Genomic DNA, 16,187 nt, shown 5'->3' with positions numbered 1-16,187 from the left:
GTTTATTTTTAAAGATTATAGCTTAGCATGAAATATCTCATTCCATGAAACTGGACTGAGATGAGCCCAGATAGTTAGTTACCCCAATTACCTAGAAGACCAACCCTCCCTCCTCTAATCTCTGGAGAATAATAATATCTTCGGCCTCAAATGGATCCAAGAAATAATTTTTTAAATATAATGTCCAGTACATAATGGCGTACGAGACTAGATAACATGACTAAAAAAACTACCAGAAATAACAGACAACAGAAAGAGATCCACAGAGTCTACAGATACTAGAGTTATAAGACACAGGTTTTAAAATAACCATACTTGTTATACGAAAACAATGAATTGTAGATCACTACATCAAAAACTAATGATGTATCGTATGGTGACTAACATAACATAATAAAATAAAATTTAAAAAAATAAAATAAAATTTCATCTTCCTGCCCTCAAAAAAAATAAAATAACGATACTTACTTACGTTTGAAAAGACACTATTTCAACAGAGAATTGAAAACTATTTTTAAAAACAAAGATTAGAACTGTTAAATACAGTAATTAAAATTATAAGAATTCAATGAATAGGTTTACTAGCAGACTAGACTCAGATGAAAAGAGAATTACTAAACAATACCTAGAATGAAAAACTGAGGAGCAAAAGCTTAGAAAATATAAATGAGAAGGTGAAAAGACTTACAGGATAGAGATAAGGTCTGACACAGGTGGAAGAGGAGTCCCAAAACTAGAAGAGCTAATAGGACACAGACAATATTTGAAGAAATACTGACTGACTGAAAAATTTCCAGAACTGACAAAAGATATCAAGCCACAGATTTTTTAAGAAGTCCTGCTTTGAAAGTTGCTGAGAGTAGATCTTAAATGTTCTTACCTATCCAACACACACACATACACACACACACACACACACACAGGTAATTATGTGAGATGATGGATTTGTTAACTAACCAACTAACCTCATTGTGGTAATTATTTTGCAATATATACATGTACCAAATCATCATACTGTACATCTTAAGCTTACACAATGTTATATGTCAATTATAGCTAAATAAAACTAGAAAAAATAAAGAAAATAAAAATAGAGTCCTGCTAACCCCAAGGAAGATAAATGAAAAGAAACACATTTCTATGCACATGTAAAATTTGTGTAAGATAAAAACAAAAAAGTATCTCAAAAACAAACTAAGAGGAAATACAAAAACTGATTAGCTTTAATGGAACAATAACTGTACTTCCAGCTGACTTCAACAGAAATAATATAAGCTGAATTACAATGGAATAATATTTTTAAAGAAAATTCCTACCAAAAGTATTTTTCTAAAATGGAGAAGAGGGCGCCTGGGTGGCTCAGATGGTTAAGTGTCTGCCTTCGGCTCAGGTCACGATCCCAGAGTCCTGGGATCGAGTCCCACATCAGGCTCCCTGCTCCTTGGGAGCCTGCTTCTCCCTCTGCCTCTCTCTCTCTCTCTGTCTCTCATGAATAAATAAATAAAATCTTTAAAAAAAATAAATAAATAAAATAAAATAAAATAAAATAAAATAAAATGGAGAAGAAATAAGACATTTTCAGACACACAAAAATGTAATTCATAACCACAGAGATGCATTAAGGAAAATATTAAGGGCTAATATTCAGGTATGAGAAAAATGATGATAGATAAAAAATGAAAGACATAGAAAAAAATGAAATATTAAGTATGTGAAAAAATCTAAATACTGGCTATATATAATAACAATACTATGTCTTGTATGTTAAAAATGTGTATGTGTAAAATTGTAAAACACAATAAAAACATGACAATTTTAAATCAGAAGAGGCTAAATAAAGTTAAAGGGATCTAAGGTCCTTGCACTGCTTAGGAGAGAATAAAAATACTAAATAATATTAGATTTTGTAAGTCAAAAATGGATGTTTTAATATTCTGAGTAACTACTGTTAAAAAATGTGTATAACATATACACTACTTATATAGATTAAATATATACTAAAAATGTGTTTAACTTCTAAGCCAAAAAGTGGGGAGGGGCTGGGGTGTTAAATAATATAAAACTTATCAGCCCAAATGAAGATGGAATATAGAAGAATAGAGAACAGGCCGAACAAATAAAAAACATTGAGAAGTGGTCAATTTAAATAAAAATACATCAGCAATTGCTTTAAATACCTAAATGATCCATATGAAAGACAAACATCATCATATTGGAATTTAAAAAAACTATTTACAACTTATAAGAAATATATCGAAAATACAGGAATACACAATGATTGAAGGTTAAAGGCTAAAAAATGATACACTAAGGGATGCCTGGGTGGCTCAGTCGTTTAAGTGCCCAACTCTTGATTTTGGCTCAGGTAATGATCTCAGGGTCCTGGAATCAAGCCCAGTGTCAGGCTCTGTGCTCAGCAGTGAGTCTGCTTGAGATTCTAACTCTCCCTCTGCCCCTCCCCCCTCAAGTGCACTCTCTTCTCTCTCTCTAAAATAAATAAATCTTTAAAAATAGTAAACAAATAAAGATACACTAAGTAAACGCTAACTTTGCCAAAGAACTGCAGGAGGCTTTTTTTTTTGGCGCACATAAAGCATTTATAAAATCCCATCACATACTAAGTTATATAATCATACACAAGTTTCAAAAAGTGTCAAAGGTCAATCAGGATACATACTCTGAATGCAATGCAGAAACCAGTAAAAATGCTGATGTGTTTGGAAATTTAAAAACCAATGAATACAAAAAAATAATTCTCAGGGAATTTTAAAAATACTTTGAAATAAGTAATGAACTATCACTATATAGCAGTAGTGCAGGATACAGCTTAAGCCTTGCTTAAAAACAAATTTAAAAATCTTTTTAAGCTCATATATTAGAAAAGACAGAGTGAGAAAATGAGATAAACATTAACCTCAAGAAGACTGGGGTGGGGGGGGAAATCAAGCTAAACCCAATTCCATAGGAAAAAGAAAGAAATAATAAAGGTATGAGAAATAGCAAAAAAGCCAAAATTTCTCTCTCTGAAGAGACTAATTAAACTGATAAACCCATGGCAGGCCGATCAAGAAAAAAGAAGAAATTATTCTAAGTTAGCCTTGAAAAGGAGCTAACACTAGATTCTATAAATCCCCCACAGAAGAGAATAATACAAATTAGAACTAGATAGGAACTTCCTCAACATGAGAAAGGCTATTTATGAAAAACCCACAACTAACATTATACTCAATAGTGAAAGACTAAAGCTTTCCCCCTAAATTCAGGAGCAAGACAAGGATGCCCACCTTTTCTACTTCTATTGAACTTAGTACTGGAAGAACTAGCTAAAGCAGGAAAAAGGAATATAAGGCACCCAAATTGGAAAGGAATAAGTAAAATCATTTTGGTTCATAGATAACATGATCTAATATGTAGAAAACCCAAAAGAAACCACACCAAAAAAAACTACAGGACACAACAAATAAAATTCTGCCAAGCTGTTGGATATTAATTCAACACACAAAATGTGCTGAAAGTGTAGTGTATATTTCTCTATGCTAGCAACAAACATTCCAGAAGGGAAATTAAGAATTCCGTTTAATATGGCATAAAAAATACTTAGAAATAAATTTAATCAAGAAGGTACAAGACTTGATACACTGAAAAATCACAAAACATTGCTGAAAGAAAAATTGCAGAAAGAAGGTCTAAGTAAATGGAAAAGATATCCTTTGCTCATGGACTGGAAAACTTAATATTATTAAAATGACAATTCTGCCCAAATCAATATACAAATTCAATGCAAATGCAATTCCTATAAAACTATTGCTTACCAAAGTAGAAAAATCCATCCCCAAATTTATACTGAATTTCAAAGGATACCAAATAGTCAAATCAATCTTGAAAAACAAGAACAGATTTGGAGGGATTCACACTTCCCAATATCAAAACTTACTACAAAGCTAACATAATCACAATGTATGGTTTGCTACTAGCATGAGGATAGGCAAATAGACCAATAGAACAGAACTGGGAGCCTAAAAATAAACTCTCACATCAATGGTCAGTTGATTTTCAAAAAGGGTGCCAAGACCATTCAATGGTGAAAGGACAGTCTTTTCAGTAAGTAGTGTTGGGAAACTGGATGCACACATGTAGAAGAATGAAATTGAACTCTTAGTACATAAATTCAAAATGGATCAAAACCTAAGTTTAAGAGCTAAAACTATAACCCCTTAGAAAGAAAAACAGGTGCTAATCATGACTTTGGATGTAGCAATGGTCTCTTAAGTGGACACAGAAAGCAAATATGACACCAAATGCACAGGCAACAAAAGAAACAATAGATAAAATGGACTTCATTAAAATTAAAAACTTACGCATCACTGAATCCTATCAAGAAAGTGAAAAGATAACCCAAAGAATGGGATGACATATTTGCAAATCACCTGACATGGTTCAATGTGCAGAATATTTAAAGAATTCCTTTTTCTTTTTTTTTTTTTTTTTAAGATTTTATTCAATCGAGAGTGCAAGTAAAAGAGCACAAGCCTGGGGAGCAGCAGAGGGACAAGCAGACTCCCCACTGAGCAGGGAGCCCGATATGGGGCTTGATCCCAGGATCCTGAGATCATGACCTGAGCCAAAGGCAGACACTTAACCGACTGAGCCACCCAGGTGCCCCTTAAAGAATTCCTAAAACTCAACATCAAGACTTTAAAAGTGGGCAAAGGACTTAAATAGACATATCCCCCAAAAAGATATACAAATGGTCAAAATGACATGAAAACAGGCTCAATGTCATTTGTCATTAGGGAAACTGAAATGAAAATCACAAGATAATACTTCTCACCCATTAGGATGGCTGTAATTTAAAAAAACATGAAAAATAACAAATGTTGGTGAGGACATGGAGAAACTGGAACCCTTATCTACTGCTGGTGGGAATATAAAATGGTACAGCCACTCTGGAAAACAGTTTGGAGTTTCCCCAAAGAACTACCATATGACCCTGCAATTCCACTCCCAATTTTAAAAACAAGAACTCAAACAGATCTGTACACCAATGTTCACAGTAACATTATTCATAATAGCTGAAAGGTAGAAAAAATCCAAATGTTTGTTAATAGATAAACAGATAAACAATATGTGGCATGTATGAAAGATTATTCAGCCATAAAAAGAAATGAAGTTCTGACACATGTTACAACATGGAAAAAACACTGGAAACATAATCCTTAGTAAAATAAGCCAGACGCAAAAAGGCAAATTTTGGTTCCACCTATATGTGGTACCTGGTGTCATCAAATTCACAGAGACAGGAAGCTGATTCCCAGGGACTGGGGGAGGGGAAAATGGGGAATTACCGCTTAATGGTACAGAGTTTCTGTCTGGAGTGGTGAAAAAGTTTTGGAAATAGTGGAGATGTTGTGCAACATTCTCTGAACTGTACACTTCAAAGTGATTAAAATGGCGAATTTTGTGTTGTACATATTCTGCCATAATAAAAAAAGATATAATAAAAGACATATATCTATCCAATTCCACACCCCATGCAACAAAACATTTATTAGTTTCTTGAGACCCTTTCAATGTTATTTATGGAAATATAAGCAAACAAACCCTGTTATTCTAATGCCCACAGCCCCCCATTGCTTGAAAAAAAAGATAGCAAGTTTTCAAGTGTGTGCATCTTTCTTGTTTTATTGTGTACAATGTGCAGTGCTCACTCTATAAACATGAACTTTAAAGAGCAAACTAAATAACATACCTGTGCACAATAATGATTTCATTAATAATATTTTAATGAAAAAGAGCATAACCATTCTACCATACCTGGTTCATTTATTCTGCCAAACGTATGCCTAGTGTTGTGTTTTCTGGTCTTGAAACAGGTTTCACAAAAATCAAAGTCATCACAGTTCCTGCATTTGAATCTAGATCCATTGATAGGAAACATCTGACAGCCATCACACCTATTTTTAAAACAACCAGTGCGTTGATAAGAAAAAGATAACGTCATTTATTAAATTAAGACAATTTATTAAATTTAATTCCAAAGAAAACTATTCCTCCCAAACAAATCTAGCAATATAAAAATTAACTCACGTAACCCCAGGATGAACACTAGGCACCAACTCCATTTCTGACAACAGTCCAGTCCAGTGAGACTGCTGAGGAAAGTCGACAATGACATCTTTTCCATTTGCACTGAAAGCTAGGACACAATAGAAACTGCTGAAACATCTTAAGTCACCAATAAAAGCCTAATGTTAAAAATTTAAACTATACCTAATCATATGATAAATATATTGTAGTTATTTACATTTTACAAAGAGTAGTTCTCTTTTAGAGAGACATACTAAGATACTTACGGATGAACTAACACATGACCTCAATCAGGGATTAGCTTCAAAATAATCAAGGGAGGGAAACATGGATGAAACAACTTTGGCCAGGGGTTGACAACTATTAAAGCCAAGTGATGGGCACAAGGAGGTTCTTTATGCTATATTCTCTACTTTTGTATATGTTTGAAATTTTCCACAATAAGTTTGTTTCTTTTTTTTAATTACATCAAGTCAAAAACTCCATTTAGTATCTTAGGAAATAAAAATCACAACAATAATGTTAAGAGATCTCTTGTCCTTTGGTGAGAACACTCTGCTACTCAAACATTAACTTTTGAACCAAGTTCTTATTTTTAAAATTTATGTGTTTTGACTTATAAAGCTTTTAAGAACCTCTTAAGTAAAGAAACATGTTAAAGTAAAATGTTAAATAAGCCATTTGTTCTTATGTAACTTGAGACATTCTAACACTCCCACACACTGGGGGAAGCACCACCATTATGGCCATTTCTAATCTAAGCTATTCAACTGTAAGAGTTTTGTACAAGGTTCAACAAAACAGGATCTCTTTATGGCCTTAAAAGAGTTTAAAGATAAAATAAAACCAGATGCATTTTAATTACTTCTCATGCAATTGTTAAAATGGACATAGGATAACTTTTAAAGTATACCATGTTTGATCTGAAATCTCAATAAGATCACATTAAATATAAACTGAAAAGAATTTTGTGTTTCCAGTTCTTAACTCACATTATTTGCACATTTCCATTTCTTAAATTTAGTCCTAAATTTTATTATAGCAGAAAGGAGAGAGAGACAGAAATAGTCCCCAACTGAGGGAGTTGGCCACTCACACATAGGCCATTTGGCAGAATGACAGAACCAGTTTACAGAACACCAACATCAAACAAGGTTACCCTGTGACTGTGACACATCAAGACAAAAGCAAAACCACTCTTTAGTCAGTCTGATCAAGTTCAAATCTAATCCAAAGCACAAACACAATCAGATACCCTCCCTAACCCCCAACGTCCCCCATCCTGGTTAGTATGAACAATTGCTTCCTTGCTAACCATTAACTCCATCCTAGCTCCATTTTTTTCCTGCCTTATAGATTAATATTTATTAAGATACCCATTCTTAGAATTACCCCACTCCTTTGAACCCTTCCCAAAATACCCAACACAAACCCCATTAGTCCTTTGTTATACCCACTTATGGAAACACCTCATTTTCCAGGGTATGCATCCTCCCGAGTGGTAATGAGTTAATAAACCTGACTCTGTTCAACTATAGGTGTGTTCCTGGACTAGAGAGCACTGACAAGCAAAAAAAACAATGCTATTTATATATTATAGGCTTTCTTCATACTTGTTTTTCTTGCACTTGAATGAAAAAAAAGTGAGTTTACTACATTAGCTGATGAAAAGCTAGTATCTGGAATTTTGTTGCCTGGATAATATTACCTTTCACAACCCCCACACTTTGATGAGTCACAGATCCCCACTTGTATTTTGGTGTGGTGACTGAGGCTTTGACGCGAACTTTATCACCAATCTTTATGTGAGATGGAGAACTTGGTGGAGGATAGCCTAGAGATTACAATAATAAGTAAACTATAATTAGTATTTATTCCTGAGAACTCTGTCTCTACTTAAGAAAAAGCAAAAGAACTCAAGAATGGGCTTACCAATAAGTTCCACATGAATATACCTAACCCAGTAAGTGCCTCCTTTCTGCTGCCAATCACACTGAACATTGAGGTCATGTAGTCCATCTCTATCCAATTTGATAACTTTGCCCACATCTCCTTCACACACTTCTTCATATGTTCGACAGCATCTAACCATCATTCCCACCTAAGATTAAAATTAAAATCCAATCCAGTGTATAGATGAAATGAACAATTATAAGTAGCATTATTCTCTAAGAAAGGATTTCCTCTAGCACCCAAAGTGTACTCTTAAAATCATTTTACACTAAAAGGAACCAGGGCTCTTTAGAAAACTGGCTGGCTGAAGGTCTGGGGCAGGAAATATATAAATGAACATGGATCAACTTGCGCCATAAAGCAAGGGAGCTCTCAAAGATCAAAGTGTTCATTCAAAAGAACAACTTGATCAATAGGACTAATGGTTGAAACACATCAAATCCTTATCAGCCAATAAATTCATCACAATGATAATAAGCAAAATTTCTTGGTCACCTTTGTAAGTTCCATGGCACCAATTCACCATTCTGAAAATTGATAAAGCAAAACTAAAACAAAACAAGCATTTATTCTGCCTTTCCTATATAAAATGTATTATAAAGAGTAACTAGAGTTGATTTAAAAAGAGTTCTTCAAAGAATAAACTCCAGCTAATAAATTTGGAAGGCATGACAAAGTTAGAAAACCACTATTGTGCAAGCCCTCATGATGAGTCTAGGTGATGACATGAATGGCTATCAAAGCACAAAAATGAACAATAGAGAACTCCTTAGCAGATGGAAGTAGACTAAAAAGACCTAACCCACAACACTGCACGCTGGTCCATATGATGCATTCATGCCTAAGACACTGCCTGAGTCCAAGAGCTCCCCTCAACCCCACCAGACCTCATTCTGACTTTGCAGGAAATGCAGAGGAGGGAAGGAGGAAGATGTGATCCAACAAAGTTTAGCCACAAATAAATGACATGAAAAGGAGGAAAAAAAGGGGGAAACTGTTCTAGGTTAAAAGACACTTCAGAAAGACATCACCCAAATGTAATAAGATGTATGACCTTGTTTGATCCAAATTCAAAAATATTACTGTTTTAAAAAGCAATTTCTGAGAAAACTGGGGAAATCTGAGCAAGCACTGGGTATAAGATGATATTATGGAATTATTGTTTATTTTGTTACCTAATGTTAGGTAACAGTAATGTTGTTATGTTAAACAAATCCTTTATCAGGTTGCCTGGCTGGCACACCCAGTAAAGCATGGGACTCTTGATCTTGGGGTCGTGAGTTTAAGCCCCACACTGGGCATACAGCTTACTTTAAAAAAAAAAAAAAAAAAAAGACAAATCCTTTATCTATTAGGACTACATATTGACATATTTACAGATGAAATGAGATGATTTCTGGGATTTTCTCTTAAGTATGCTAACCAGAAAAGAATTAAAACAAGAAAAGAAAGGATTTAAGATGCATAAAGGACTATATAAAGAGCCTAACTAGATTTTAAAAATTAGTTGGCAATAAAAATTGTCTAAGAAAAGGAAGCAAAAATAGATTTTTTAAGGGTCCAAATGGGGATAATTGAGAAGCACATATGTCTGTGCCATGTCGTTACAGACAAACCACCTTTTGCTCTCTAGCTCTGGCACCCCTTGTTCATCTTCTGTTCCTCTGTCCTCTACTCCAGTGACAGTGGCCTCCTTGCTGGGGGCTATGCCCTCCCCCAGCAGGCTTCTGACTTTCTAAGATGCTCGAACACTACTGACTGGAAACCTGAGTAAAGCTCCAGGCTAAGACATTTACTCACCTGAATATTCTCTCTCACATACACAGCATAATCATCATTACTCAAGAAATCAGCTCGTTTTTTGTACGTCTGGCTCTCTGTCACAACAGCACCAGTAGACTACAAGAGATAAATATTTTTTTTTAAAATTGTGAGCCAGATAAACCTACTTAAAAAGAAGTATGTGAAATCTTTAATATTAAAAAATAAAGTATGAAATATTATGCTGTATTTTCACTATAAAATTCTTCATTTTAAAAATATTAAACAATATAGTAAACAGAATGAATATGAAAAGCTAAAAGTGTGGAAAATTTGAGACATTGCCAAATTAATCCCATGAAATGATTTACTTAAATCAGAAGTCACTGTGTCATATAAAACATGCTTTTTAAATAAAGCATAGTCTAATGGCTACCCAACATCATTAGATGTTGGAACAAGGGTCTGCTTTAAAGCTAAAGTAATTAAGGCACAGAAAACCCAGTCAGCACTTAGCAGCTTCATTATGTGTGCGGAAGAACCGCAAAGAGGCCCCATGGAACAGCATGCAGGAAACCCAGAGCACAGATCAGGTTGACACAAGAGGTGGAGCAACCACACAGGAGGCACTGACCACAGCGTAGGCCAAGTCGTCCACATCTTCCACCACCTCCTCATCTGAACACTCCTCAGACCCTGTGTCTGCATCCGAGAGATCTGTGACCTGCACATCAGCATGGTCCAGCAGCCACCCAACCAAGGCCTCCACGCCTACAAGCAAGCACACAGTGCACCCACAGTGAGGATCCACAGCACCAGCCTGCCTGCAGGCTGCTGATGTTAGCATTTTAAGGTAAACCTACAAACAAATGTGTGGGCCACAGTAAGTGAAGCACCCACAAAGAAAACAATATACCTGGCAAGCCAGCAGCATTCCCAGAGGCACCAGTGAGTGACTTCAGCGCAAACTCTATGTTCCTTCTAGGAAATCCCATTTCCATGAGCTGAACCACAATAGGCAGAGCAGGGGCAGGTGACTGTTTGCGCTTCTTTGCTCTGACAGGGCGAACATGCTGTACAGGGACAGGCGTTGTGGCCTCACTGGAGCTGCAGTCTTCAAACACTGGGCTCGACGGGTGAGTAGACTCCACAGCCAAACACTGACATACAGCCAGAGCTGCAGCCTGGACAAATGAGAGTGGAGCTGGGAGGTTTATAAAAATCAAGAGACTGGGGTGCCTGGCTAGCTCAATTGGTAGAGCATGCGGCTCTGGATCATGGGGTCGTGAGTTCAAGCCCCACCTTGGGTGCAGAGCCTACTTTAAGAAAATAAATAAAAAATATTTTTTAAGAAAAGTCAAGAGTCTTAAGCAGTCTAAGAAAATGGAAATTACGAGCTTCTACTATGAAATGCAGTACAAAAGTAGAGGAAACTCAGACTTACATGTGTTATTTTTAAATGAATGGATAAAATATGTTAACAAACAACAAAGATAACTTTCATAGTTTAATGCAGCGGAAAGATGTGATGGTCAAGTAACTCCTGCTTCATCATGCACAGCACCCAGTAAATTAGCCAATTATCAATGTAATTAAAGAAAACGTCACAGCCACTCTGAGTAGGAAACAAGCTGAGCAAGTTAAATGCAGAGTGAGTGGAGCTGGATGGGAAGGTAGGAGTCCCTGACCACCCCCCATGACCAGGCAGTGTCCACAGTCTCTTGCTCTTTTCCTCTGTAAGATAAGCCAGAGATGACATGGGATTCTTTCATCTACCATCAAGTCAACTCTCAAGTGATTCACAGGTAAAAGAACCACTCTGAGTTAAACATGGTATAAAAAATAAGGGAAATAAGAAATACTGGGAAACAAATTACAATCAATCAATGAACGTATGCATTGCTGGGGTCTATAGTTGGGACTTCCCACCTCCAGTACATACAACCCTTTCCCTGAACTACTTGAAACTCTCTGCTCCTCATCTCCAGTTATTCTCATAGCGCCTAAGACTTGCTTTTTTTTTTTTTAACTGAGCATGTGAGGAAGAAATTAAGAAGAAACCAAGGACTCCCTTAGCCTTTCAGTGCTTAGGAAGTGTCAAAAACCAAAGGTTTGCTGTGAGGTGTGAATAACTCAGAAGTGACAGGCTTCATCCTAAAAGCTTACAATTCTAAACTAGACTGAGTTAGAAGTTCTGGTGATGGGAACTTAGGGTGCACTGGACTAAGTCTCTACTAATAATAACTATGAACCCTGAACAAAATATTTTCAAAAACTGTTTGAAGGTCCTGGAGAACAGCTAAAGCAATCAAAACTGGAATAGGTACAACCTTTGACCACAAGGGAAACCAGCATGCAAGCTGACAGGGCAGTGTTTATTAGACTACAATCAGAGGCTGGAATTCAGTCCTGCCAGAGCAATGAGAAGTGAGGGAGAAATCATAAAATATGCATACAGACTATCCCAAATTACTGACTGATTCCAAAACTGAGCATTTGTGGGACCCTGAAGAACCCAGCATAAAGGAAATGCTGGAAGGCTAGAGGGATTCTACAGCTACCCAGTGCTAGGGAGACAGTCTGAGGTCCCAGTCCAACCAAGTTAGATGGAGTTGGTCAAGGTGCAGAGGTTCCCACTGAAACCTCAAAAAAGATTCTAAATCCTATAGAATGAGAACACAGAAACCAGGTCTAGGTGCAAAACAAAAATAAACCACAACAAAAAAAGTCTAGAACCAAGTTCCCAAAGGATTGGGGAGAACTGTCAGGTAATGAACCATCTATGAGAATAAAATTCCACATTCTCCAGAAAACGTTGACAGAACACAGAGGCAATACAATGTAACATGTGAAACTTCTGGAATACATTAACAACTACAGATATGTGAAGAAGCAGAACCAATAACTGATTATAATCAAGAGAAAAAAACTGCCAATAGTAGCAGACTGACAGCTGGCCCAAGTGGTAAAATTACCAAACAAGAAATTTAACACAACTATCAGGAACATGTTTTAAATATACATACAGTAAAAAATACAGAGTGAAGAGATAACTGTCAGGAGAGCTTTACAGATCTATAAAATAAGGATCCAAATGGAAATATGAGATCTGAAAATACAAAACAAAGAATTTCTTAGATGGCTTACAGCAGATTTAGACCCAACAAAGCAGAACAGCCTGACCCTGGAAACAGATCAATACAGTTAGCCAAGCTGATTAACCAAAAGAAAGACCTACAAAACAAACAGAAATGCATTAATCTTTCTTAGCAAAGAACAAAATGAGAACAGAACAGGAAAAAATGGTTAATAAGTTTCCAAATTTGGTGGGGGGAAAAATATCAAGCCAGAGATGCACATAACTTAAATGTACCCCAAGAAGATGAAGCAAAAAAATACATACACATCTTACTCAAATTGCAGAAAAATAAAACAAACAAACAAAAAAAATCATGAAATATTAAATGCAGCCAAAGGGGGAGAAAAAGGCATTTCATACAGAACAATAAGAATGATGGTTGAGGGGCGCCTGGGTGGCTCAGTCGTTGAGCGTCTGCCTTCAGCTCAGGTCATGATCCCAGGGTCCTGGGTTCGAGCCCCGCATCAGGCTCCCTGCTCTGCAGGAGGCCTGCTTCTCCCTCTCTCACTCCCACTGCTTATGTTCCCTCTCTCACTGTGTCTCTCTCTGTCAAATAAATAAATAAAATCTTTAAAAAAAAAAAAAAAGAATGATGGTTGAGGGGCTCGTGTGTGGCTCAGTCAGTTAGGTGTTTGCCTTCCACTTAGGTCATGATCTCAGGGTCCTGGGATGGAGCCCCACATCGGGCTCCCTGCTCACCAGGGAGTCTGCTTCTCCCTCTCCCGCTGCCCTTTCCCTCTACTAGTGCTTGCTCCCTCTCTCTCTGTCTCAAATAAATCAATAAAATCTTTAAAAAATTAAAATTAAAAAAAAAAGAATGATGGTTGAATTTCCATCAGAATCAATAGAGACAGATGAAACAATGAAAGATCTCTCTTTATGGGGAGCCTGGGTGGTTCAGTTGGTTAAACGGCTGCCTTCAGCTCAGGTCATGATCTCAGGGTCCTGGGATGGAGCCCCATATTAGGCTCCCTACTCAGTGGGGAGTCTACTTCTCCCTCTCCCTCTGCTTCTCTCTCGCTCGCACTCTCTCTCTCAAATAAATGAATAAAATCTTGAAGAAAAAAAAGATCTCTCTTTGCTACAACAGTCCTTCTCAATTCTTAAAGGATAACTCTGCATTTCCCTCTACATCTTTCGTCTTAACACTGGGCACCTCCCAGTGTGATTCCAGGTTGCCTTCTGTCCAATTCACTCTTCAATTGCTCTCAGTGTCCTCTTTTTATCTCTACAGGTGACTAGAAGCGCTGCCACACTGTAGCCACTTTAACCTGAACTCTCATCTTAGTGGTTTTCAGACCTAACAAGTAGTTGGCATTCAGACCGCACTGCTCCCTATCCTCATGCCCAACATTTCTTGCCTTCTCCCTTTGCACTCCACCTTCCTCCCACCAGACTGCTGTCAGCCCTCCCATCGAACTGATGCAGCTGCTTCCTCACTCCCTTAACTCCCTGCCTTCTTGGTCTCTGAGGATTTCTATTAGGGTATGTTCCGCCTGCCAAATTGAGCACTCAAGGTTTTGTTTTTGAGAGTTTATCCAGAGTTTTTTACATATTACATAGAAAGGAAGGATTTTTTTTTTTTAAAAGATTTTATTTATTTATTTGAGAGAGAGCATAAGCAGGGGGAGAAGCAAAGGCAGAGGGAGAAGCAGATGCCCTGCTCAGCAGGGAGCCTGATGCAGGCTCGATCCAGGACCCCCGAGATCATGACCTGAGCCGAAGTCAGACACTTAATTGACTAAAGCTACCCAGGTGCCCCAAAAGAAGGATTTTTAGAAACATCTAATCCTTCATGCTGCAGGCCATGAAAATCCACAATACTCTTAGACCTGGTCACATGTCATACTTCTTTGGGAACTTGCCCAAAGCCCAAGCCCCAAGTTACACTGTGCAGCACATGTGCTCTGCAACAGGGCAAGGACTGCAAGCCTGGCAGCAACAGGGCATGCCCAAGAAAGCCTTTGGAGTGAGTGGAAAAAACCTGCCAGTGTAATATGCCTAGGTCTAATGGGGCTCCTTCAATAACAATATTTCCTAGAAAATTACACCATAACTATTTAAGCATCTGACCCATGCTGAATCTCATTAACTTTTTCAAATAATTCACACATATTCAAAGTAAAGTTAAACTTCAGCATGCCTGGGTGACTCGGTTGGTTAAGTGTCTCTTGATTGTAGCTCAAGTTATGATCTGAGGGTCGTGAGAGCGAGCCCTGCATCAGGCTCCGTACTCAGTGCAGAGTCTGTTGTCTCTCTACCTCCCCCGGCTTGCTCTAGACTCTCTCTCTCTCAAATAAATAAAAATAAATAAATAAATAAATAAATAAATAAATAAATGAAATCTTAAAAAAAAAATAAGGTTAAACTTCAACTCATCCATCCTCTAACTAGTATTATAATGCTCTATGACAAACATGGTTAAAGCCTAACTAGTAATAAGAATTATTTTGGCATATCATTTAAAATTCAGAATATATCCTTAAGAAAACACACATCTAGGAAAAATATTGTTCCCAATTTAATGTAACAGATTAAAATTGCCCAGGCTGTTACTGTACCTCTAGCTCCTGTTTGTCAAATATGGCCTTCACTGGAGATGGCTGGGTGGCCGAGGCCAGTAACTGCTGCAAGAGGATCATTGGAGGCTGCGGCCCTTCAGGAGACATGTCCCCAAGGTCAGGGGATGCAGCTCCTCCATCATCTGCATTTAAAAAACAAACAATATGAGTAAATTATATTTCAACTTCTAACATCTCTTCACTATTAAAGATAATGCATTAAACATGTTAAACCGAATAAGATCTCTACATCTTCAAGCACTGGACCATCAAAATCTTCAAGGCTCAGATATCAAAAACTAGTCTCTAAAGAATTTTCCACTCCCTGCTTTTTGGCATCTATCCTTTGTTAGTTCATGTGTCTCTTTAGAACCAAAAAAAAAAAAAAGGCTACCTCTCAGATTTCTGCCTTTGGCCCAATTCTTACACCTTCTCTTTCTTGGTGCACACTCATTGCTTCAGAAAGCCCCCCTTCTATGGACGCTCCCAAGTTTGTATTTTTAGCGCTGGCTTTTCCTGCTAACCCTGTTCAGGCCATAAATTGACACCAATTCCAAATATGTTGTGTAGTCAGGGTAACATCTTTTTGTCTGTTTTAATCTGAGTAGCTTTGGGTGAAGCATTTAGCACTTCCTGTTTGCTCCAGGCCCACTGAGTCCCACTGCCTCAAGCCCACTCACCATTTG

At 37.2% G+C, this 16,187-nt stretch overlaps 1 protein-coding gene across 6 annotated transcripts in view; it reads right to left on the bottom strand.

The window, feature by feature from the left end:
• HERC2 (HECT and RLD domain containing E3 ubiquitin protein ligase 2) overlaps nt 1-16,187 on the bottom strand; it is a 264,269-nt gene that overhangs the window by 92,852 nt on the left and 155,230 nt on the right. For all 6 annotated transcript variants that reach the window (XR_012376642.1, XM_073887396.1, XM_073887397.1 and 3 more), the window contains exons 45-52: nt 15,502-15,644; nt 10,718-10,985; nt 10,436-10,572; nt 9,841-9,939; nt 8,020-8,188; nt 7,796-7,921; nt 6,088-6,196; nt 5,815-5,954 (exon numbers count right to left, since the gene is read on the bottom strand). Coding sequence is in view for 5 of the 6 variants with exons in the window: in XM_073887396.1 (XP_073743497.1) it covers nt 5,815-5,954; nt 6,088-6,196; nt 7,796-7,921; nt 8,020-8,188; nt 9,841-9,939; nt 10,436-10,572; nt 10,718-10,985; nt 15,502-15,644 (1,191 nt within the window). In the remaining variant the exon portion in view is untranslated. The remainder of the gene's footprint in view (nt 1-5,814; nt 5,955-6,087; nt 6,197-7,795; nt 7,922-8,019; nt 8,189-9,840; nt 9,940-10,435; nt 10,573-10,717; nt 10,986-15,501; nt 15,645-16,187) is intronic.

This window comes from Callorhinus ursinus, unplaced genomic scaffold (genome assembly GCF_003265705.2).
Source record: "Callorhinus ursinus isolate GAN/ISIS: 27379988/994484 unplaced genomic scaffold, GSC_fseal_2.0 scaffold78, whole genome shotgun sequence".
NCBI lineage: Eukaryota > Metazoa > Chordata > Mammalia > Carnivora > Otariidae > Callorhinus > Callorhinus ursinus.
The sequence above is the reverse complement of the archived record's forward strand: the minus strand, read 5'-3'. Positions and strand labels throughout refer to the sequence as shown.